Here is a 25,667-nt window from a genome sequence, read left to right as displayed (position 1 = left end):
ACAGTGGTTCCAAAGAGTTAAAAGGTTAGAAATCAAAGACGACATTGAGTAGGCTGTGTTTTTTGAGATCCTCTCTACTCCTACCAGACTCAAACCCACACAGTAATCAGCTGATAGAGCTTCTCTTTGAGTATTTAACTTTCTTCTTAAAAATAAAACAGATATTTTAAAAAATGATCAGGGTTAAAAGTAGGAGCCATTGTGCATATATGTGTATATAGCATATGCACATACACCCAAACACGTACTCAACCACCTATATTTTGGTTACTCTGCTATACGTTTAAAGAGCTTATTTTGGCTTAGAAACCGGGTTCTATGACAAAATTTAACTCTGAAGAATTTTTTTTTCTTTTCATTTGGTTTGTGGAGTTATAATATGTTGTATAGTCCTAATCTTAACCAATGATTACCCTCAGGATAAAGCTAATTTCCTTCTCCAAATTAGTCCCAGCAAATTTACACAAGAATTATGAGACTTTAGCTAAGAATTGACCAGTCTTCGGTGAGTAGGCTAACTTTCATTTCCTAAGGTTGGATTGAAGGGTCAAAATTTGTTACTCTCCAAGTTCCATGACTAAAATGTGTATTTCTAATAAGATATGTTGTTTATAAAATCTGACTGTTTATTACCCAGGACTTTGTGATCTCTTCAATATCTTATTTTATTGAATTTTTAAAATTTGTTTATTTATTTTGAGAGAGCGAGAGAGAACAAGAGAGAGCGAGAGAGTGCATACAAACGGGAGGGGCAGAGAAAGAGAGGGAGACGGAGAATCCCAAGCAGGTTCTGCAGGGTCAGTGCGGAGCCCAGCTCGAAGCTCAATCTCTCGAAACGTGAGGTCATGATCTGAGTCAAAATCAAGACTCAGACGCTTAACTTACTGAGCCACCCAGGAGCCTCTCCAATATTTTAAATTAATATTTCGATTCTTACCTGTTACCAGTGATCTTTTTAATTTATTTTAATTCCAGGATCATCCTCGTTTTATTTGTCCTATGGAAGACTATCCTTTTATAAGAAACTACCCTCCACTTGCCTTTCGTCCTTTTCTAACTTGTTGGGAGTGACTCAATTCTTTATAATTTCTCTACAAAGAACTTCTAAAGGGAATCCTCTAGCATAGTTTTCGTTTTGTTTTTTTTTTTTTTATTTTATTTTTTTTAACGTTTATTTTTGAGACAGAGAGAGACAGAGCATGAACGAGGGAGGGTCAGAGAGAGGGAGACACAGAATCGGAAACAGGCTCCAGGCTCTGAGCTGTCAGCACAGAGCCCGATGCGGGGCTCGAACCCACGGACTGCGAGATCATGACCTGAGCCGAAGTCGGACACTTAACCGACTGAGCCACCCAGGCGCCCCTAGCATAGTTTTCTTAGAGCACAGTTCTGTGAAAATACCAGCATTTAATTAAATGCATTGTCTTCTTTCACTGCTTTATTTTCTAATTATGGCTTTATTCCATACTTCAGCAAAGCTGCCCCTAACGCCAACCTCCAAAACTCAAACCTGTCAGGGCCATCCATCCTAAGTTTTCTTTCTGTATCTAACAAATGAATTGTTTCAGTTATCTGCTGGTGCACAACAAACCACCGCAAAATTCAGTAGTTTAAAACAATCAGTTTATTATTTCTCACAAATCTGAGGGTTAACTGGTTCTTTTGCTGGTCTTATTTGGAGTCTCTCATGCAGCTTCAGTCTATGGCAGATGGGGCTAGAACGTCCGTGGTGGCTTCCTTCTGGCCCCCTGGTTGGAAAGGTGGGCCCAGCTGGGACCACTGAATGCTTCCCTCTTTGTTGGCCTCGTCATGTGATTTCTCCAGCAGAGTAGCCCAGCTTTTTACATGGCAGCTCAGGACGTTCCAAAGGGCAAAGGTAGAAGCTGCCAGACCTTCTTAAGCCTCAGTCCTGGACTTATTTCCGTCACGTTCTGTTGGTTGAAGTGAGCCATGGGGTCAGCTCAGGTTTGGGAGGAAATACACAGGACACGGGTCCCAGAAGGTGTGGCTTGTGGGGGCCATGTCTGAAGACCATCTACTACAGGGACTTTGTTTTCTTTTTTCTCCATTAAGACCTCAGTTCTTCTCTCCTTTTGCAGTTCCCTGCGTCTCTGGTGGTTTACCTAAGCCTACGAATATCACCTTCTTTTCCATAAACATGAGGAACATCCTACAGTGGAGTCCGCCAGAGGGTCTACAAGAAGCTGAACTTACTTACACTGTGCAGTATTTCATGTAAGTTAGTTCTTTTCCTTTTTGATAGTTTATACACATAAGACTCAGACACCTATTAATTGTGCAAAGATAAACCGTCTGTTAAGTAAGCATTTGGAAAAAAGAAAAGTTTTAGATATTTCATACTAAATTCTCTTGGGACGTTCTGCTAGATTAAATTAGGTAAACACTTCTTTGGGGCGCCTGGGTGCCTCAGTCGGTTGAGCGTCCGACTTCGGCTCAGGTCATGATCTCGCAGTCTGTGAGTTCGAGCCCCGCGCCGGGCTCTGTGCTGACAGCTCACAGCCTGGAGCCCGCTTCGGATTCTGCATCTCCCTCTCTCGCTGCCCCTCCCCCGCTCATGCTCTGTCTCTCTCTCTCTGTGAAAAATTAATAAACATTAAAAAAAAATTTTTAAATAAAGAAAAACACTTCTTTGTGGAGACAGAAGCATTGGGTGCTTAGGCGAGGGAAAGTTACTTAAATGGAGGAAAGAAGTTGGTCAAAATGTTATTCTGCAGCTGAGCAAACAAGGAAATCCATCATCTCTGAAATGTCTAAACTTACAGTTACTAACAATTTTAAGTGACACTGAGTGCAGAATTCTGTGCCACTAGCTCTTCCTATTAAAAATAGTAGTGCGACGGACATTTTCACATTGTATCCCTCCCTCAAAAGTCATTGAAAGCGAGAAAGAATGCAAAACAGATGGACTATGTCCATCTTCAAAGAAACAGAGGAAATGGCCAAACCCCAAGCCATAAACTATGAAGGATATAAGCCAAATACTGTGAAATCTGAAGGAAAACAACCACAGACACTGACAGTGTCTAATCTTCTTGAACTTCAACAGTAGAAAATAATTTTATACAAGAATCAATGTCATAGTACTAAGAGGCTTACCTAACAGTCTTAGGATGTGGAATCTAAGGATTTCCACCACCAGAAATTGAGGAAGTGTCCCCACGAGCCCCAGTTAGTGCCACAGAATGTCAGAGACAGAGGAGCTGAAAGGGATTCAAATGACATATCCACTGTATAGGCCCAGTCACCCTAGTGAGGTGGGTGCAGGAGGGAGGGGAGGTGACGATGGCTGGGAGGCAGCCTAGGGGGACCGTGACTTACTGATGTGCCATGGGGCACATCAGCCTCCTGTAATTCCAAAACTTGAGGGTGAGCAGGCTCTCCAGCAAAGGGAATGATCTGATTTAGAGAACAGGTGTCTGACTTCCCACACTCCTATACCCATTCACTTAATATTCAGTAAATAGCTGGCCCTGTTCAAAGAGTAATAGTCCCACAGAACCTGGCACAGCATTTCTCCATAATTATTGGCAAAGGAGAAAGACAAAAAGAAGGAAGAGGAGGAGGAGGAAGAGAAGAGGGAGACAGAGAGGGAGAGGGAGAGGGAGAGGGAGATGACAACAGTGAAAAGTTCCTGAAAAGCTTCCTTATGGAAAAAGGAGAAAAATTCAGACAATAAGTGTTCATAGTTTGAATCATACATAACATGATCTCTAATGGTAAGTCAGAAAGGAAGGAAGGAAGGAAGGAAGATAGAGAAAGGGAGGGAGGGAGGAAAAAGGAAGGAAGGGGAGGGAAGGGAAGGGAAGGGAGAAGGGAAAGGAGGAAGGAAAAAGCAAACAGTCAAAGAAGAGATTCTAAAACAAAAGGAAGATTTTTTTTTAAGGCAAGTGGGCAGAACTTAGGGAAAAGATGGAAAATAAAAATGTTACAGAGATGAAAAACCTATAGCTAACTGATAGGAATAATTGAAAAGTGATAATTACTGTCTGGAATTACACATCATAAATGCATGCTCTGTCTAGGAAAATGTAATAAAAGCATTGGAAGACATATCCTGGTGAGGTTATTGAACTTTAAGAAAATGAAGTACTTTATGATGATCATAGCAAGAGTGGGACTCAAGTGGGACGGAACAGGGGGAGTGGGGTGATTTCCGTCTGGCAAAACTTGACGGAAGACAGCGATACATCTTCTAAGGGAGAAATAGATGTGATCTGGGATTCTTGTCAAGTTCACCAGATGTATTTTCAAGCAAGTGAGAGATCTCAGGATGGGACTCCCTTGAGACCTTCTTGAGGGGGAGGAAACCACTCACTAAAGATGATATCTGTCCGACAGAAATAAAGATGAACCTGGATGAAGAATTTAGTACTGACAACATTATTTGTCACTGTGAAAAGACTGGTAAACACACCGAAACCATCTGAGTGAAGAGCTAAGACTAAACAGTGATGGGAAATGTGCTTATGGAACTTTAGGAGGTAGGGGAAAACTTTAAATGTACAGACTTTCATAGCAGGAAGCCATTAAATGTGATCTAAACTGAAAATATTTCATCATCTTAATAACTAAACTCCCAATATTTTTCATAAGCTATTTTCTTATTTTAAAATATCTTTTAGGAACTAGTATCTTTTGTGGTGATGAAACACATGAACCACAGCAATTCCTTTACTTTCGCTTCAATTTTTTTCTATTCAAGTTCAAATCAAGTTAAATTTACAGCTTTGATTAAAACGATATGCGTGGTATAATCTAGTTATTGCCTCTGTGTGCAGTCATATAATCATTCCCGTGTGTATAGAGAAGCATGAGACGTCCAGAATCAGGTATGCCAACTGCTTTTGGCCTAATAGGTCTTAGGGTGATTTCTTTCTCTCTCTTGATTATATTTTTCTGATTGAGTTAAAAAATATCACATTTGAAAAAAAAAAAAAGCCATTTTTGTCTTTGAAAAAAAAAAAAAAAATCCTGGCCACTAAAGGCAGTGAAATATTTCAGCTGCTATTCACAATGACCTCATTTATCCAGAATCTCACTTTCATGTTCAAGGAGTTTCTCTGGAAGCTGGTGTTTTAGGAAAGAAGACATCATTCTGCAAAGAGAAATGGCTCTTGACTATGCCCTGGCCTCCTTTTCTATTAGGTGGAGCAAAGAGCTTGCTCTGTCCTTTACATGTTCCTTTGATTCAGAAAAGGATAACGAGAAAAGAGGCAGAGTCATCACTGCTCTGGGAGAGCAAATAGTTTAGATGGTACAACTTTCAGAAGTGAGTATTTTAAAAGACACTTGCCATGTTAGAGGCCTTACATGCCTGTGCACGTGTGAGATGACAGGAATACAGAGTAGCATATGTCACCGACAAGGCTCCCAAGCGCAGCAGCACGGTCAACAGTCCGTGGTTTGTAGCTAGGCTATGAACCTACCCAGGTATCCTTGGGCAAGTTACATATGCTTTTACCCTTTGGAGTGAAGCTTGTTTCCAAGTAAAAGATGAAATTTTAACAAAAGTTTAAGTTATATCTGCCAAAAGAATTTAATGCCGAAAAAACACCGTGTAGTTCTAAAAGCACGAGCTTTGGCATTAGGGAAGAGTGGTTCAAATCCCAGATACGGCTGTTATTAGTCATATGAATTTGTCTCCATGGGCCTCAGTTTCCTCATCTGTACAAGAGGGTGAAAATAATGGCACCTACCTGCTAGGGTCGTTAGGATAATTAAATGAGATAAAGCATGCAAATCCTAAGCATGGGTCCCAGCACTTAATAAGCACTTACTGCCATTACCAGAAACCAGTCAGAGACCACTGAGGGCTCCAGAGGACTTTCTGCCCTGCATAAACATCATTATTGGAGTACTCACTGAATAGTTGAGGTCTATCAGTTTGTAAGACTTACAAAGCATACTGTCCAGAATCCGGGAAAGAGTATTTTCTCCTCCACCCACCTCTGTCATGGGAAGTTGCCCTGCCCTTGGCAGAATAAGGAAGTTTGAGGAGAGAGCATCAAATCAGTGATGGCAGTATTTTTCAAACCACACATAAGTCAAGACTTGTTGATGGACCATGAAATCAATTTTGAGGGATATGACTAGCATTATTTTTTAATAGAAGGGACTGGAATGGCGTGAACAGGATTGGAGTGGAAAATAACGGAATTCATGGCATGTAGTCAAGTTTAAATATTATCTTATAAAACCTTTGTTTTTAGTATGTTAAATATATGTATGTTTATGAGAGCCGGGTCCCAGTGTAAAAAATTTTTTTTAATATTTCTTTATTTATTTTCAGAAAGAGAGAGAGAGAGAAAGAGTGTGCACCTGCAGGGGAGGGGCAGAGAGAGAGGGAGAGAGAGAATCCCAAGCAGGCTCCACGTTGTCAGCACAGGGCCGGACGCAGGACACAATCCCATGAGCTGTGAGATCATGACCTGAGCTGAAATCAAGAGTCGGATGTTTAACCGACTGAGCCACCCAGGTGCCCCATAAAACAGATTTCTTTTTGTGGCTCACAGCCACAAAAAGTTTTGAAAGCCCTTAGGCAATGGTAACCACTTGATGGAGAAGTTGGTCAACAGGATCTTACCTGTATTTCTAGTGCCTTCTGGAATGTATGGTACTTTATGAAACAGGAGACATTTGCTTTCACGAATCTGTTGCCATATTCTGAAAAGAGAGGATACCCTTAAACTTTGTCAATGCTAAATAAAGTTGACATTTCCTTGTTCTCAAGACATACTCTTGTCTTGACTTCTGTGATCTCTCTTTCTCCTTCTGTCTCTTTAGCTGCTATTTCCAACTGTACTTTGTATCCAACCTTTAAACCCTGATGAGCCTGGAACTTTATCCTAGGCTTTGCTTTGTCTCCATGATAATTTCATTTGCGCCTATGCCTTCAATGAGCAGTTTTGTGCCATTGGTTTCAAAATCACTGCCTCCCACTCCCACCCCTTTGCTGAGCCCCAGGGCCTACTGGGCATCTGCATCTGGATGGCTTTCACATACCTGAAGTTCAACATGGCAGAAACACAACTTGTTACCTTTCCTTCCTCCCATCCGTCCTCCCCATTTCCCAAACCCATTCTTTGGCGTTGCTTATCTTGGCAAACATGACCACTGTCCCAGACGGAAAAGAAACATCATCCTGAACATCGTTATCTCCCTCATCTCTCACCTGCTCACCTCAGTTACCAAGTCTTGGCTCCCAACATTTCTTCCTTTTGTCCTGTCATTTCTTCTGCCACCACTGTCCTTGTCCAAGCCACCTACATCTTCCACCTGGACCACTGCAGTATCCTCTCAGCTGCTCCCCAGGCTGCCACTCCTAACCCACTGCGTTCTCCGTGCTACACCAGTTAGCTTTCTAGAACCCCAACACACCTGCATGAATCCCTTCATTGCCTCCCATGCAACCCGGTCTCTCTCACTGGCTCATCCGGCGTCACTTAATCTCTCTATCCCTCAGTCTCCCCCACCTGAAAAGCTCTAAAAGTATTTCCCCCTCCCTCCTTGCTATGGGTTTTGTGTTTTCAACAAAGGAAAAGAGAAATAATATAAACAGCCTGGTCACTGTCGTCATCATCACTGTAATTACTGTGGCATACACTTCTACCTAGTGAATCTTCCCTAGAACCCTTGATAGCAAGTAGATTTTTAAGTTGTATGAGAATGTCAAGGTAATTTTTCTTCCGAGAAAAAAAATGACTAATTTTTCTTAAAACAACCCATCAAATTGACCTTTGTAGGCATGGCAGACTAAAACCTTACGTGGATAATTACTAGAAGAATTGATCACACAATACGTAGAATTTTTACTGTAGCCCAAGAATAATAATAAAATACATGCTTTCAAAATGTACAATCCACATTATAATTCACAGAAAAGAAAGGTGTTTGCAGAAACTCTGACTCATGTTCCTGACAGCTCATGAAAAAAATTGCCAGCAGCAAACGTGGATTCCTTTTTATCTCAATGACAGGCACATTTGTTGTTCTGCAGAGAAGGCCTTAACTTCCATTCAGTTTTGCATAAGGACTGTTTTTTTTTCTCTATTGTAAAGCACAGAGGGCACCTCGTTATTAATTCAGTTTCTTTCTCAGCAGATATGGGCAAAAAAAATGGCTGAATAAATCCGAATGTAGAAATATCAATAGGACCTGCTGTGATCTCTCTGTGGAAACTTCCGATTATGAACACCAATATTATGCCAAAGTTAAGGCCATTTGGGAAACGAATTGTTCCAAATGGGCAGAAACCGGACGATTCTATCCATTCTTAGAGAGTAAGTAACACAATTGTCTATAAACACGTATAATATCAAGTTCATCTGACCGTCGAGTATACAGTCTTAGACTCATGGACAGTCTCGCCAGAGACCAGTGCTCTGCATGGCTCTGTTCTCATTCTGTCCCTCAGCTCCAAGAATGACCAGCCCAAGGGGCTTCATCTCACTGGATCGCAGTTTCATCTTTAGAGTGAGAAGTTTGGTTGAGTCATCCCTAGGATCTCTCCCAGGTCCAAAATTAACACTAGATGCCAATATTATCCAAGTTCAATTTTGTTTGGTTATTTAGTGGGGACTATGAAATTTGAGGAACTGACAGATTTTTTTTTAAATTGCTGTGGGTTTATAAACCATGGCGTTAAGTCCACAAGATTGATTCACGGTGCTCTGATTGCCAAACTCTCTTTTTGTTAGACACTTGGTAGTGTGATGATGTAATTTGTAGGTGTAACTCAGAATTAAGGCAGCATCATCCTGATATTTGCTTTTTAAATTTTCCCATCTCCTATTCTGTGGCTGACTCAGGTGTAGAGGACCCACTCAGAGCCGACATCATGAAATTTATAAGTGCCCCTCGAGACCTGGGGCCAGAGCCCGTCCTCTGGTGTCCTTCTAGATCAGAAGTCAGCAAACTATGCCCTCAGACCAAATGAAGCACTACCACCTCTCCAGTTTTCTACAGACCAAGAGCTTAGAATGATTTTTACATTTATATAAGTAATAATTGCAACAAAGATCACATGGCTTGTAAAGCCTAAAACATTTCCTGTGTGGACCTTTGTGGTAAAAGTTTGAGAATCTCTGTTATAGGTCATTCCAATCACATCTTCAAAGGTCTTTTTTTGAGTTTATTTATTTATTTTGAGAGAGAAAGAGAGAGAGAGAGGAGAGAGAATGGGCGGGGGAGGGGCAGAGGGAGAGGGAGAGAGAGAATCCCAAGCAGGCTCCCCGCTGTCAGTGCTGAGCCTGATACAGGGCTCTGTCTCACAAACTATGAGATCATGACCTGAGCCAAAATCAAGACATCAACTGACTGAGCCCCCCGGGTGCTTCTTCAGAGGTCTTTTAATAGTGGTTCATCCCTCCATGTCTGATTTTCATCACTTACAGTTCGTATTAATGCAATTTATCACCAACTTTTCATTTGATGTCATAGGACTGTCGTAAACACTTTTAATTCTATTTTCCATCTGTTTACCCATGTGACTAGGAACTAGGTAAATACAACACTTGAATGTTCTGTTTTAATATTGTGTCAGGGTGTGTGAAAGGATCGTTTCAAGATGTAGCATAACTTGGGCCCACCTTAGAGCATTCTGAGGCGTCTCAACTAAGAGGTGGGCTGTAGGGCTTTCATCCCCGTAGGATTATATTGTAGTTTTATCCACGGTGATTTCTACCTCTGAACATGATCATTCCCTCTCCCCTCCCCTTTAAGCACAAATTGGCCCGCCAGAAGTTGCTTTATCTACAGATGAGAAATCCATTTCTATTGTTCTGACGGCTCCAGAGAAGTGGAAGAGAAATCCAGAAGAAAGTTCTATTTCCATGCAACAAATTTACTCTAACCTGAAGTACAACGTGTCCGTATATAATGCTAAGTCTAATAGAACGGTAAGCCTGGAATGGGGACATATCATCGGCATTCCTTTTTGCAGCTAGTGCTGGAACAGGCATCCTGACGCATGTGAACCTGAGAAGATACGATATTCAAAAGAGATGCCATACAAGAAGCAGTTGAAGCCAATACGTAGAAAACTCGAGAACTTCCTTCAGATTTCCCTTACAGAGTCTCTGTTAATGGGATCTGATGTTGCTATTAGATGGAGAACCACTGTCCACGTCACTTTGATGGAGAGCTTTTACTTGCATAACACCTGTCGGTCACATTCCACGCAAGAAAAAAGATGTCAGCAAGAACATGGGACAAGGCAGATTAAGAAATCCATCCATGTGTTATTATTTAGAATTGTTCCCAGAATGGGTCCATTTCCTGATCATGCTCTGCCGAGCTCAAGGAAAGGGACGTTTTAAAACTGTTGCGGAAGAAAAGCTTGTAGTGATTACAAAGGATTTAGGGGTATCTTAGCGTTTTACTTCCTTCTAGAGCTATCTGCCTGGGATGGTGCTGGGATTCTGTGGCACTAACTGCTGTTTGCAATCCTCTGCCCTAGTGGTCCCAGTGTGTGACCAACCGCACGCTGGTGCTCAGCTGGCTGGAGCCAGACACCCTGTACTGCGTGCGTGTGGAGACCTTTGTCCCAGGGCCCCCTCGCCTTGCTCAGCCTTCTGAGAAGCAGTGTGTCCGTACTCAGAAAGGTAAGCTTAAAAAAATCTCAGCTGGTCTGCGAAGGAGATCTGATCAAAGTAGGAGAAGGATGGCAGTTCTAAACAAGATTTTGACAAACCCATGTCTACCAGAAACAAGTTGAGACAGAGGCAGAAACAACCATCACCAGAAAATGCGTGGAGCAGCCTGGAATTGAAACTTGGCCATTGAACTTGGCCAACGTGAAGGGTGTGTTTGCTCCCCCTGGGGAACTCTCAGCACCCGTCCCTTGGTGTCCAATGCCAACAAGCCTCTTCCGTGGGAAAATAACAATTGAGAATTTTTATGCACGTCTATTCTTTTTTAATTGTAATCACTTTTGTCAATAGAAGTTCTGTGGTCTTCAACATCAAATTGCACTGCTAGAAACAAAACATTATCTTAGAAACACTTGAAGACAGCAGTTGTTGCTCTCCCTCGGGAATGCAAATGACAGGCTCTGCAAGTTGTATTCAGATGTCACTCACTGGCTGCAGGAGGGTCTGGGGTCAGCAGATCAGCAGTTACTCCCCCGCCATTGCCTCTCTCTCCTTCCTCTTGTCTTCTCCTCATGTTTTCTGAACTTGCCTGAAGATTCTCATTCCCGTTAGGAGACACAGAGTTCAGAGCATGGTGTTTGTCTACTTGTTCCTCCCCACAGTTGTGAGGAGCTTGAACTCAAAGCCTGAACGTTGAAAATAAACCCTCAAGTTTACCCTCATCGAATGGCTCTTCACCCATTATTCTTCCATTTCCTCCTTCCAAACATGCTGGCCTACGACAAGTGCCACACCTCTTCCCCAACCCGGTCCCATCGCCAGCTCTGGGATCACAATGGTGACAGGAGCCCCGCTTCCATCCTCCCTCCCACCACCCGCATTGCAAGATGAAACTGTCCCAAGGAATAAAAAGGGGATTTTGTGAGTACATATCAAAAGTGAAAGGCTTTATTTTTGAATCTCTATCCTTACCATACCTTCCCCTTTAAAATGAAGGGGGCTCTGCCGTGTGGCAAATAAAACGGAAATGCTAAGCAAGCAAAAGGCAAAACAAAGCAGACTGAAGAGATCATCTTTGTATTTGGAAAAAGTGCTCCGTTTACGAAGAGCTTGATCAGTGGCCAGGAGGTAGGGATGCATTTCCAGTGGAGATCGTTTGAGCACTTGGCAGATTGAGAGCAGCTCCAAGTACAGGTTCAATTAAATCCTTCCCGGGAACAGGTGGAACCACCTGTCTCACTAGTCTGAGTAAGGTCACAAAATAAGGAGGCATCATTTCAGGTTCCGACCTTTCCATGGTATCCCAGCCATACTACCTCTTTGGGGACTGTTCTTTGAAAAATATTTCTGCTCTCCACAGTTCCCCAATCCCTAAAATATAGACACATTTTATTTGTTTTTTTGTGGCAAACATGTGCTGTTACATACTAAGTGCCATCCGTCAATGTCGTCATGGCGGTTTTCAATTAGGGCAAGTTCAGTCCCAAGACCAGAGGTTGTATTAAGAGGGCTAGACTGAATTGTAGTCTGATGTAGGGGCACGTAACGCTTGGCTACCTGAACATCTGTGCTGTGCTGTTGGCATCTTTCTATGTGGAACCTGAGGACAGATGTGCTCGTCAGGAATTGTTTGGGGTGGAAGAGCCTGCATTTGGACACCTGGTCCTGGACTTTTCCCACTGGCTATTGTCAACCACCCTCATTGTCCATGACACTTCTATTTCCAATCTTTAACTAGGTATTTAACTGGATTGTGACTTTGCTACTTTGTCTCAGGCCTAGGCATCAAGAGTATCCAAACATCTGTATAGATTAGAGAGCTCCCATGACACTCTGATTTTATTAATCAGAACCCATCTCTCTTTCTCTCTTTCTCTCATATATATATATATATATATATATATATATATGGAGAGATTTACTTTAGGGAGTTGGCTCACATGATTGTAGAGGCAGATAAGCTCAAAATATGTTGGGCAATCCAGCAGGCTGGATATCCAAGAAAGAGTTGATGTTATAGTTCTTGTCTGAAGGTAATCGGCTGGCAGAATTCTCTCTTTCTTGAGGTGGTCACTACTTTTTCTATTAAAGCCTTCAACTGATTGGATAAGGCCCACCCACATTATAAAGATTTCATCTTTACATTAATCTGCTTTACTCAAGTCTATTAATTTAAATGCTAATATCACAGAAACATCTAGAATATCGCACCAAAGAGCTGGGTACCATGGATTAGCCAAATGGGGACAGAAAAATATCCATCACAACTTCTAGTATCCTACAGGAGTGCAACAAATATAAGTTAGTCACAATAAGCCCTATTCACAACTGTATAGTCTGATTGATGGTGGGCCAGGATTGCTTTCTCAAAAGCTGTTCACCAGGTCTTTCCAGTCCCCTATGGACTTTCATCCATCATGAACCGACAGTGCAACAGGACCTGGAAAGGAGTTACTGCCATCCTCACACACACCAGCTCAGCCACCTCCCTACACACATCCCAAGCTCCCTACCCAGAAAGTCTAGCCAACCCGCTCGAGGATGGTTCTATTAATAACACACAAGGTGATGCCATACATTCCTGTCTTCTGCTGAGTCTATGGAAAAGATTGAGCCCAATGAGTACATGGAAAAGTGGGGCAGCTTAATGGGATCCTATCAAGAGGGTTTTGTGGGTTGGCTTAAAGTGTATGAGTTGTCTGAATGTTAGACACACTTAGCTTCAGATATATAAGACCCAGCATCAATCTCATAGCCAGACATAAAATGTTGGAATGTCTGCTGATGGGGTTGTTAAGGCATCCGTAAGTCCAGAGGATTCCCTAAGACCAGCTATTGTCAAAGAGTAAGAATTCTGAAACCCCTTATCACATTTAGTTCAAGCTTCTCAATTAATAAATAAGACTGGATTCCTAAATGTAAGTAACCGGCCCAAAGCTTCATGACATTGCCAATGTTTTCCCACCATACCGCATCACAACTATCTATCCCTCTTCTTTTTTTTTACAGATCAAACATCAGCATTGAAGGTTAAAATCATCTTCTGGTATGTTTTGCCCATATCTGTTGCCGTGTTTATTTTTTCTGTGATGGGCTACTCCATGTACAGATATATCCATGTCAGCAAAGAGAAACACCCAGCAAATTTGGTGAGTGCTCAGTGTGGCAGGAGTCATTATAACCACTCACTTTCAGCAGAGTAGAAAATGAGGCTCTAGAACAGACACATTCCTTTTATAAGCAGGGTGAGTTTAAAGAGTTAATTAATTAAGAAAGAAACATTTTGGCACTAGGTTAACTCACTAACATAACGAAAGAGAAAGATTCCTCAGCTTTGACAAAGATTTTAGGTTTAATGAGCAGATTAGACCAGGTCTTGAGGTACACAAATAAATTAAGTCACGATCTATGCCCTTCCAGACGTTCAAGTTCAGTTGAGGACTCGAATTTCAAAATGGTATGTGAAGGTTAAGATGAAAGCAGGCACTGAGGACTCTGGGGACACAGGCAGGGCACTGAACCCCACGTTGGGGTCCAGGAGAAGCTTTATGCCCTGCCTTGGTTATGAAAGGGGAGTAAGAGGGCACCTACTGCTGGCAGAGAAACCAGCAGGGACCAACGTGAGCAGATGTTTGGAAAACCACATGATCTTGCTGAACCATACAGTTGCTGATGAGGAGCTACAGAAGTGAAAGTGGAGAGGGGGTGTTAGGGCCAGGGGACAGGAGAATCGGGATGTTATTCTAAGGGGCTTCGATTTTACATTCTGTTGGCAAGGAGAAATCTCTGTGGGGTTTTGAGTAGGAACCTTCATGGTCAATATCGGGTTTTAGATCCAACTGGATGGTGGGTCTCAGACAACTTTGGAGGGAGTAAGACTAGAAACAAGGAGAGCAGCTAGGAGACTGTGGCAGTTGTCCAGGGGAGCCAAGGGGAGAGTCTAAAAGAGGAGAGTGGGATGCAGGGCCAGAGACAGGCATGGAGTGGAAAACATAGGAGGAAAATGGCCAGGACAATCATTCACAGCAAGGAGAGCAAGAAAATAGAAGAAGAAGGAGTAAACCTTATGCTTCTGGACTGCGCACTGAAGGGCTCTGAAGGGCTGGGCATATTTCAATGATAAAATGGGTTCTTTGCCTGTTATTAAAATATATGTTCACATATGCACAATGCATCCATGTACGCAATGCAAGCTGTTAGTTTGGCATTTCAACGTTTCTATTATTCTGCCTGCTTTTAGGCTTTAGAGTTAGCTTCCTAATGGCACAGGGAGACCTTTCCTGGGAGGATAATTCATAAGAGAATTGATCACAAGTGGCTTTCTGGAACCAAAATTTTGTAAAGGAATGAGGCTGAATGTCGTATTTTGTCTTTTTTTTTTTTAAGAGAGAGAGAGAGAGAGAGAGAGCGTGCTTGCATTCAAGCGAGTCGGGGAGGGGCAGAGGGAGAGAGGTGGGGGGACCTTAAGCAGGCTCCAAGCTCAGTGCAGAGCCCAACATGGGGCTCAATCCCACAACCGTGGGATCATGACCTGAGCCGAAATCAAGAGTTGGACGCTCAACCCGCTGAGCCACCCAGGCGCCCCTGAATGTCATATTTTGTAGTGTTGGATGGAATCACTTCATGGGGTGGGCAGTGAGGATTGTCACATAATTCATGACTTGCCATCTAAACAGTCACCTTCCACATAGCCCCAGCACAATTTTAACCTCAAACCAGTTTCCCTGACACGATTTAGAGCTTCTCTATCTGCCATAAACAGGCAGATGAATTTCCCTTTTTGGCCTCATTATACTGTGATTAGAGTGGTATCCGGGGAATGAGTAAAACCATCCCTACTCATGTGCGTATTTCTTTTTTTACATGCAGTTTTCATGCCCGCCCACATCTCATGTCCGGAGTATATCCAACACAGGGCTGGTAACCTGGGGAACCATAGCTAACTAAGAAATACGTCATCACCCATAATTAACAAAGCAGTTTCAAAACTGGCTCACTCGGTCCTCACCACTTCTCACGTGGCAGAAATCCAGATTTTACGGAATTAACAACTGAGACTCAAGAAATTAAATAATTCCCCTGAACTCCCTCAGCCAGGGAGGGAAGGGCACTGTCTCACCCTGATCCTTGGGTCGGATAAACACTCACCCAGGGAACCACTTTTCACTTCCAATGCCTTTTTCGTGTCTTGGGTCTCTTGCCTCCATGAATGAGGCTTTCTGTTTTTCCAAGAATAGCTTTCACTTCCATGAGTGGGTAAGAATAGGTCTTTAAAACTATCTGATGACAGTATAAGTTCTACTTAACAGCTGTTTTTCATGTCTTTCTCAAGTGAAAAGGTGAAAACCATTCTCTTCTCTCTTTATAGATTTTGATTTATGGAAATGAATTTGACAAAAGATTCTTTGTACCTGCTGAAAAAATTGTGATTAATTTTATCACCCTCAATATTTTGGAGGATTCTAAAATTTCTCATAAGGATATGAGACACGTAGTGGAAAAAAGCGACGCTGGGTCGGACGGGGATGAGCCCAGCGGGGACCAGCGGCCGCGTCAGGTGGAAACGGAGGTGAAACACTTAGGGTATGCTTCACATCTGGTGGACATTTCCTGCGACTCTGGGGAAAGCACCCAGGGCACTTCCCTAACCCAGCAAGGGTCACCAGGCAGAGCAATACCCACCGAGAAGGCAGTTGTTGAATACGAATATGATGTAAGAGCTGCCGACGTTTGTGTGGGGCCTGGCGGCCCTGAGCTCAATTTGCAGGAGAAGGTGTCCCTACAAGGAACATCCTTTGAGCAACAGGCTGCTTTGGCAGACGTGAGCCCCCAGGCACCACTGTATTCGTATGCCCCTCAGCTCCGAGACCTGGACCAGTTGCTGCAGGAGCACGTGGGCACAGAAGAGCGCGAGGAAGAGCCGTCGACCACACTGGTGGATTGGGACCCTCGGACCGGCAGGCTGTGCATACCGTCCTTCCCTAGCTTTGAACATGGCTCAGAGGGAGGCAAGCAGCCTGAGTCCAAGGAGCTCGTGGAGGAGGGCCTTTTGTCTAGACTGTATGAGGAGCAGGCTCCAGACAAGCCGTCGGAAGACAACGAAACCGACCTCCTGAAATTTATGGAGGAATGGGGACTCTATGTGCAGATGGAAGACTGACACCCAAACTTCCCTTTGCCACACCCCTGCTGTTACAAGGCACATGGGTGCAAACGTATAAGGGACTGAAAAATAAAGTATGCGGGATAAAAGAAATGTGACTCAGATTTGTCAGTGAGAAGTACTTATTTCTTCTCTGCTCTCACAGGACTGGTTTCATCCTGCCTCATAAGGGAGTTGGGTCATGCATGGGGGTCTCATAGATACGGGGGGGGGGGGCCGGTATCTGGAATGCAGTGGCCGGCTCATTTTTTGCGTGCATTCAAAAATGTTTGCCAAATCGGATAAAGAATTCCCGCAGGTGAGTGTGCTATGTATGGCCTCTCTGTTTATTGTTGTGTAACAAGCCTACTTCTGCAATTATTTTTCTGGGCACTTGACAAGCATATAGCACTGTAGAAAAATATCTCATGAAGACCATTCATTTTAGAAATATTACTCTTCTTTTAGAATTTGGATTATTGTCAGAGCGAGGAAGTACTGAAAACATACAAATACCACTAAGTTGGTGGTCAGTTGGTCACATTTAAGGACACCAACCCCCTGTTCAGTCGTAATAATCCGAGTTCAGAGTGAGCAAATCAGGCACAGACCTTGAAATTACACGCTTTTGGCTACTTTAAGTGGCCATATTCATATTTAGTGAGAACTTCTGGAGTGTAAAGATAAATTGTTATTATGATTTTGTAGTCAGAAAATGTCCTTTCAGTAACTTAATAGGCACTTTTTAGTAGGGGACTAACCTGAAAGAAAATGCCACCTTTTGTGATAGAACAGTACATTTATTTCTAGAAATGTGCCTTTTCTCTTTTTCTTTTTTTTCTTTTTCTTTCTTTCTTTTTTTTTTTTTAATCAGGTTTCACATCTAGTGCAGAGCCCAGCGCAGGGCTTGAACTCATGACCCTGAGATTACGACCTGAGTTGAGGTCAAGAGTTGAGCACTTAACCAATTAAGTCACCCAGGTGCCCTTGGAAATGTGCCCTTAAAAAGATATTTACGTAGTCTATAAATTGAAACATGTTTAGCAGCTGAAACACTACGTTACTATTATAATATGAAATATTCTATTTGAATGAGCAATGCCTCAAACGTTCCTTGGAGTATGTGTGAATGAATATCCCCTATCTACATAATTTTAAAATCAATAAACAAACAAGGATATACAAAAGAAAGAAGTTAAATATGTAAAGGAGAATGGATTAAAATTTGACACAATTTACTGTAAGAAAAATAAAATATACTATAAAACACTACCAACCTAGTTAATTTCCACTAACCAGTTTCCTCTCCTTTACCATTCACCTAGAAAATTAAACCCTGCAGCCAATGCATTAAAATACGACAGAATCTATGAAGTTGAACCATATAAAATCATAGACATTTGACAGTTTTTGACCTGCAGGAACAGCAATATCATATTATTTTACCTTAATAAATATTTGTTTTAATCATGAACTCCTAATCCACTGATGCTCTCGCAGGAAAACAGGTATCATCCATATTTGCCTCTTTATATTTTTGGCACAGGCAGACAACCCTGGGAGGAGAGATGAGTTCTGGAGTCGTGGTCTTTTGAGATTGTCCACAAATCCAAACAGTTTCTGAGTTCATGATTTAATTTAGACCATAATCCTATTAACTAGAGTGTCCTGTTCCTCTCAACCCCTGTAGACATGATTCTGCTGGTTTTGAAGACCAAATTTCTAACACTAACTGTAAAAGAGGTTCAGGAGTAGGAAAGAACGAGTCGTTATTAAAAGCAGAAAGAGAACAAAGTGATTGATGATGGCTTGGCTTATTGGTTTTATTCACAAAAGATTTATTTGAGTACCTGCTGTGTCCTACAGTGTCCTCGTCTATGAAATCAGGATAGCAACTCCCTTAGGGCTGTTTTGAGATGAAAAGCGGGGACCATAGAAGCACCTAGAACAGTGTCTGGTGTGTAGGGAGCACTGTGTACTTACTGTTAACTGCCAGAGCGTGTGCTCGGCTCCAGAAAGACAGGCCATTTAGACATGACTGTTTCAACTCCAAGGCAGAGTTTGCCTCACCCTGTTTTTCTTACCTAAAAGTACAATCATTAACTTGCTCCCTCCTTTATGCCTTCAGAGTGAAATCGTCAGTGGTTTTATAAAAGGGAATCTAATTCTGAGTAGCGTTTACATCATCTCTTGCCATCCTAAGCGTGTCAGAAGTAGTGAGCATTTTAAAAATTTTGTTGTTTCTACCTCTTCCACATTGGGTAAGTTTTTCTCGTGAAAACAATTAGCGGCTCTATTTCCGCACGCCATAAATTCTAAATTGGGTGAATGAAAATACATCTGCTACAAAGTGAGTGAAATCTAGTGCCACATCATGTGTATGGGAAGGAAGGACGTGAAGAGGGACACTTAGCCCTCAGCCGACAACATGGGAAAGATCTGGTGCTCCCGGGCTGAGCTCAACTCAAGGAAATTAATGCAGAGAAAAACTAGTTGTACAGCCCAGAGTGCAAGTCTGTCCAGCATGGTAAATCTAATGAGAACATTGAAGAAAGGGCTCCATCAGCGTGAATCGGTTCACCCAGATCACAAATCAAATTCTTTCTGGCCCACGCATTACCACCCTCCTGTCTGGAGATGAATTTTTGCAGAGGAATTCTTGGAAGAACTGTTTTTCTCTATTTTCTTTGTGGTTCCCTTCATGAAATCTTCCATAAATCTTCTAGCTTTATGTCTTTTTTTTTTTCTTTTTTTCCAAAGACCTTGCTCCAAAGCATGTGCCCATAATTTTTTACCAAAGAGTGCCATGGTGAAAGGTATTTTAATGGTAGTTCTTATTTTTCACTATAGAAGATAAATACACATATTCAGTGTGCAGTCACTAGAAATAAAGGGGAGAAGGATAAAAGTTACCTATGATCTACCATCCCAGGTCTAACTGCTGTAAACACATTAAGGTAGAGAAATGACGCTCACCTGGGAATGATTTCACCCCCCAGGGGACATTTGGCAATGGCTGGAGACATGTTTGATCCTCAGGACTCAGGGGAAAGGTGCTGTTAATGTCAGGGGCAGGGGAGAGGCCAGGAATACTGCTAACCTTCCTCCCACGCACAGGGGAGTCCCCCGGAGCAGAGAGTTCCCTTGTACAAAATGTCAATAGTGCCTAGGTTGATAAATCTTGGCGTAGAATTTTCCAGATACTCTCCATGTTTATAGGTATATGCTTTTCCCAAAAAGAGGGATCATATTGAACTCTTTTATAACTTGCTCTTTTCACTCAAAAAATATAACAATCTTATTTTAACTATGCTTGGATTAACTTTATGAAGCATCAGTCTTAATCAAACTAGAAACTGTTGAAATGGCAGATTGTGAACTCTTTTTTCTAAATTTAATGCTTTAAAATTGTTTCAGTCAAACAGCAACCAAAAATTGGAGATGTTAAGAGCAAAGTGCCGTGAGTCCTTTAGACATAACTGAACCTTTCCAAAATGTCATTTCCTGAAAATCACTACCTCTGCAGAGCGGCTGGTTGATTATTAGGTGGTCATTTATCTGCCCTTTGAGGTATTGGCCTCCTCTGTGCTTGGCTCCTACTACTCTCCTCCTGAAGTCTTCAGGACCTTCGGTGAAAGTGGTTGAAGACAACCTTGCTTGCACTATTAAGCCTGGATAAGCACTCATGTTTCTCACTGATATTTCTCCAGTCTCCTTTACCTGTAGAAGCTGCGAGATTTCTTTCTTGCTTTGCTAGTTTTAGTCTGTAACAGATTTTCCAGTTGATTTTCCTTTCTGAATGCCAGTAAAGATGCCAGGTTAAGGTTCATATTGCTACATCCGAGGCTTCAGAAAGAGGTGAGGGCTGTTGCATTATGTTGTCTTTGTGCAGGTAGAGGGAGGCTCCTTCTGTCCTCAGGAATGACTGTCCGTGTTTCTATCTAAGACCTGTCTCTGACTCTTTGCTAAATTTGGAAGCAAATGAGGTATTTTCTCCCTTACTTCCTCAGCAGATTTCTTTTGATTTCTCAACCTGTTATTCTCTGGATTAGGTCGTACTTGGAGGCTTCCCACCAACTCAGAAGACGTACATATGGCTCATGTTTATGTTTTCATACGCAGGCCATTGAGATAATGAACACTGATGGGAATAAATACCATCCACCATTTGCCTGCCACTGAAACTGATATCTGTGGGACATATAAATTAGCCACTGGTCTTCAAAGCCTCATACAGTTAAGATAGTTTACATAGTAATCCTTCTTTTTGTGAAGTACATTCTTCCCCATTCTGAAATTGATTCAAAATGCAGATACTTCGGGATATTAGATGTTGGGGGGGGCGGGGGGGGAGAAACAATGGGAATTTTAATCCCAACCCCCAAAAGGGAGGCATGGGATCTTTACTAAATTCGTTGACTTTGTGCTTCTAAAAGAATTCGCTAACAAAATTGACTAACAGTTGACCCATCTTACTAACAATTTGACTAACAAAGATACACGTGAACAAATGAAAACAAAACAAAACAAAACCCTAGAATTTTTCAAATTACCTGAGTGATTGATTAGCACAAGGATCAGGATGTTGTACTGACTAGGATAGACTCTATAGCTAAGAAGCTCGGTCCAAAGTCCAGCCCTGTCTCTTCTCAGGCTTCTCACCTCAGGCAGGTTACTTAACCTCTTTGGACCAAACTCCCTCATCTGTGAAATGGGGATAATAATTATACCTACCACATAGGGTTGTGGAAGGTTTAAATAAATCAATACATTGAAAGTGCTGGGAACAGTGCCTGACACAAAAATAAGTGCTTGATAAATGTCAGCAACGGACAGAGCGCCAGGAGACGTAGGCAAAAATTTGCATAGAAGTATTATTCATTGAAGAAAAAAAAAGAAACCTTGAAGAAACACTAATATTTATCATCAGGATAAAGCAATGAAAATGAATCAAGTATACCTATGCATGAAACATGAATGATTCTCACAAACATGTGGAACAAAAACAGTGATTCCTAGGGGCGCCTGGGTGGCTCAGTCGGTTAAGCGGCCGACTTCGGCTCAGGTCATGATCTCGCGGTCGGTGGGTTCAAGCCCCGCGTCGGGCTCTGTGCTGACAGCTCAGAGCCTGGAGCCTGCTTCGGATTCTGGGTCTCCCTCTTTCTCTGACCCTCCCCTGTTCATTCTCTCTGTCTCAAAAATAAATAAATGTTAAAAAAAATTTTTTTTAAAAAAAACAGTGATTCCTAGAAGACTATACAGAGGATAAATCCATCTACATAAAGTCCCAAAACTTACAAAATTAAACACTATTCATATATATGTGGTAAAAAGTATATAAAGAAAGGCAAAGACGGGGCGTGCCTGGCTGGCTCAGCAGGGAAAGCCTGCGACTCTTGATCTCAGGGAGGGGAGTTCAAGCCCCAGGTTGGGGTAGGGCTTAAAAAAAAGAAAGGAAGGAAGGAAGGGAGGATGGAAAGAAGAAAGAAAAGAAAAGAAAGGCAAGGAAATAATTAACATGGAAGTGCAGGACCGCGGTTCCCCCGCGGGCTGGGGGTGCACATGGGGCTCACAGAGCTTTGGTGGAATTGGTTCAATGTTCTCTTTAAACATGGGAAGAAACTGGGTATTTCTTTGGTAATTCTCCTTTAAACTGAGTATATATGTTCCACAAACACTAATGTATGAATATTTCGTTTAAAAAAAAAAAAACAATAACAGAGCCCCAGAGTTCCTGAATTTTGTGCATTCTCATGGGTTCCATAATCAGTGTCAGCCTTGTGCCATTGGTCCAGGCATTTGCAATCTGAGAGCTGTTAGACGTCATCCCTTGGAAGTCAGAAACAAGTACACGTACGGTCATATTCTGTTTACAAAGCTTCTCAGTATCCAACGTTTTGATTATGTCCAAAATCTGAAACCAGAAATTAAACGTTCATTAATTGGGTGTGCACAGTGAAGGGCATGCGTGGAAAACCTTGGCTTTGCTGAGAACTGCTATTATCCAAAGAACGAATACCAGAGCCCTGGCAGAAAAATGAGGACACCAGCCTCACGCAAACTTTAGAAATCCAAGCGCCTTCTCCTACTCACTGGGAATCATGAGTTAATAAGTAATAAAATCTCGGACAGGCAGGCAGTCAAGCAGTCACTCTGACAAAAATCACATAGTGTAAACAAATCCCTTCCTTCTGTAGCAGCTAATAGTTGATCTCTGTTAACTGATTTTAGCATGCAAGAAAGAAGGTTAGGATTTTTAAATGCTCTGCCCTTACACTTGAGCAGCTTACCTTTCTGTGATAAGCTTACCTTGGTTACAAATGTTTAGTGATCATTAGCAAATAGAGTGTGTTTGCTTTTCCTAAGTCCCGTATTTCCTGCCAGCTTGTTGCCACCAGCTTCCAAAATGAGAGATTTGTGAAGTTACAGACTGTTTGTTGTTGTTGTTGGTTTCCCGTAATCTTCAAACCCAGTGCAGGGCTTGAACTCTCCACCCTGAGGTCATGAGTCAGAGGCTCAACAACACCTGTAAGTGGAACACCTTTAATTCAGGCATAATGATAAACTTTAAACATTTAACTTTACTCCCCCCCAAAATTTAACAGAAGTACAATAAAGACATTTGTTGATCTTTCTTCTTAGAAACCTCCGTCATTTAAACCCTCAAAATTCTGGAACATATGTTCATTCCGAGCATCGTATTTTAACAAAGGCTTTAACCAACAGAAAACATCTCAAAGAGGGTCTAGTAGGCAGGACATAAGGGGAAGGGTGGGGGGAATCCAGAACTTAGTGAAGCCTAGATTGCTGCCATATGCAAAGGACCTCCTATGAATGAAGACATTAGACATGCATTTGTGGCTTCAGAGAATGGAATTAAAACACCTATCTGGGAGTTGCTACAAGTTAGAACTCAGTTCACTGCTTTCCATAATTAATGGGCAGCTCTTAATTCTTGACCAGATGAAGCACTAAGTCCCCTGTTACAGGAAACGTTCCAACACAGGCTCGTTGCTGCTAAGACTTCTGCAGAGGGAATTCCTCCATGGAACTAAGGGTTTGGAAGAGATGGTCTCTAAGGTCTCTTCCACCTTCCAATTATCTACTATGTAAAAACAATATTTAGAATCATCTTTATTTGCCCCATTTCTTTTCTCCTTTTTCTTCCAAGTAGTTCACTAGCTAGTAACTCATTCTTTTCCAAAAATCACCACACACCTGCCTTTTTTGTGTAGCTAAGGGGAACCAAGCTTTCCTTCAATGTGATACATAGGAGCTTAGAAATTCCCAGCCAGACAGATGGTTCTGAGCCTTCACTTTTCCCCCAAATTAGGTTGAGCCTAGAAATGTCATCTTTTTTTAATTTTCCCTTTTCACTGCTCTCCTGCTTAGCAAGTCTCTTTCATTATTTTTTTTTCTTAGGTTTTTGGGTTGTCAGAAGATTATTGTACACAAACAAGGCTCAGAAGGCAACTTGTTTCTGTAAATCTCTTTCTGACTTCTGGACGAGGACTGGATATTACTAGGACAAATATATATCCGTGAAGTACAAATAAGTGATCAAGAAAGAGCAGTTCACATTTTGAAGACATTGTCTATATGACCCTTCAAGCTGAATAAATATTATCTGTTCTCATCCCAGTTATCCAGAAAACCCCAAGGCCATTAACATTGGAATGGAGTTTCTGTGCTGGAAATATCACAGTGAGCTGTGAAGTATAATTCAGCCTGTATTTCATGTCTTACTGCACTCGACATCTCAGATATGCCTAAATCTAAAAATTACATTACATTTGACCCTTGAACAACACAGGTCTGAACTGTATGAGTCCACTTAGATTCGTATTTTTTTCAGTAAATAGAGTACAGTAGTGTAAATGTATTTTCCTTGTGATATTAATAACATTTTCTTTCCTCTAGCTTACTTTGTTGTAAGAATACAGTATACAACACATAGAACATACAAAATATGTGTTCATCAACTGCTTATGTTATTGGTAAGGCCTCTAATCAACGGTAGGCTATTAGCAGTTACATTTTGGGAGGATCAAAAGTTGTACTTGGATTTTCGACTGTGCAGGGAGCTGGTGCCCCAACACTTGCGTTGTTCAAGGGTTAACTGTATTGTGCTTTTCCAACAGATAGAAGAAATGAACACGGAATGAGAGGTGGGAGGGAAGGGCACATCTGCAAATACCCAGCACCTTGCACAGGGAGCAGCACTGAGCTCAAATTCGTGATGAACAAATGCTTTGAGAAACATAAACGGAGATACAGGCATTTAAGCACGTGCTGTACTTACTTGGGAAAGAAATGTGAATAACTAAAACTATTCTCGGGGGCCCCTCGGTGGCTCAGTCAGTTGAGTGTCCGACTCTTGATTTCAGCTCAGGTCATGATCTCATGGGTTTGTGGGGCTGAGCCCTCAGTGGACTCCGTGCTGATGGTGTGGAGCCTGCTTGGGATTCTCTCTCCTCCTCTCTCTCTCTCTGCCCTTTCCCACAGGCACATGCTCTCTCTCTTTCTCTCTCTTGCTCTGTCACTCTCTCTCAAAATAAACAAACTTAAAAATAAATAATGAAATTTAAAAATTAGAAAATTAAATAAATAAAATAAAAATATTCTCATATGTTATATATTAGTTGACTTCTAGAATACAAACTCCATGAAGGCAGGGATTTTTTTAATGCAAGGATATTTATTTATTTACTTACTTTTTACTGATAGGCTTCCAGCACCTACAACCGTGTCTATCATATAATAGTTGCTCAATAAATATTTCCTGATGGGACATATGAATCTTAAGAATTATATGAATTAGTGGGGCGCCTGGGTGGCTCAGTCGGTTAAGCATCCGACTTCGGCTCAGGTCATGATCATCCAGTTCGTGAGTTTGAGCCCCGTGTCGGGCTCTG

The 25,667-nt window shown here is 41.9% G+C and overlaps 1 protein-coding gene across 3 annotated transcripts in view; it reads left to right on the top strand.

Annotated features, from left to right (window-relative positions):
* IL20RA (interleukin 20 receptor subunit alpha) overlaps positions 1–16,866 on the top strand; it is a 36,173-nt gene extending 19,307 nt beyond the window's left edge. Inside the window, exons 2-7 of one of the 3 annotated variants that reach the window (XM_042985353.1) lie at positions 2,100–2,235; positions 8,122–8,300; positions 9,742–9,917; positions 10,478–10,622; positions 13,620–13,759; positions 15,979–16,866. In XM_042985353.1, coding sequence (XP_042841287.1) covers positions 2,100–2,235; positions 8,122–8,300; positions 9,742–9,917; positions 10,478–10,622; positions 13,620–13,759; positions 15,979–16,770 — 1,568 coding nt within the window. In that variant the 3' untranslated portion in view covers positions 16,771–16,866. Of the gene's footprint in view, positions 1–2,099; positions 2,236–8,118; positions 8,301–9,741; positions 9,918–10,477; positions 10,623–13,619; positions 13,760–15,978 lie in introns of all 3 variants that reach the window. The other 2 variants (XM_042985352.1, XM_042985354.1) reach the window with 2 other exon arrangements.
* The last annotated feature ends 8,801 nt before the right edge of the window (positions 16,867–25,667 follow it).

This window comes from Panthera tigris, chromosome B2 (assembly GCF_018350195.1).
Source record: "Panthera tigris isolate Pti1 chromosome B2, P.tigris_Pti1_mat1.1, whole genome shotgun sequence".
Taxonomy (NCBI): Eukaryota; Metazoa; Chordata; class Mammalia; order Carnivora; family Felidae; genus Panthera; species Panthera tigris.
The sequence above is the reverse complement of the archived record's forward strand: the minus strand, read 5'-3'. Positions and strand labels throughout refer to the sequence as shown.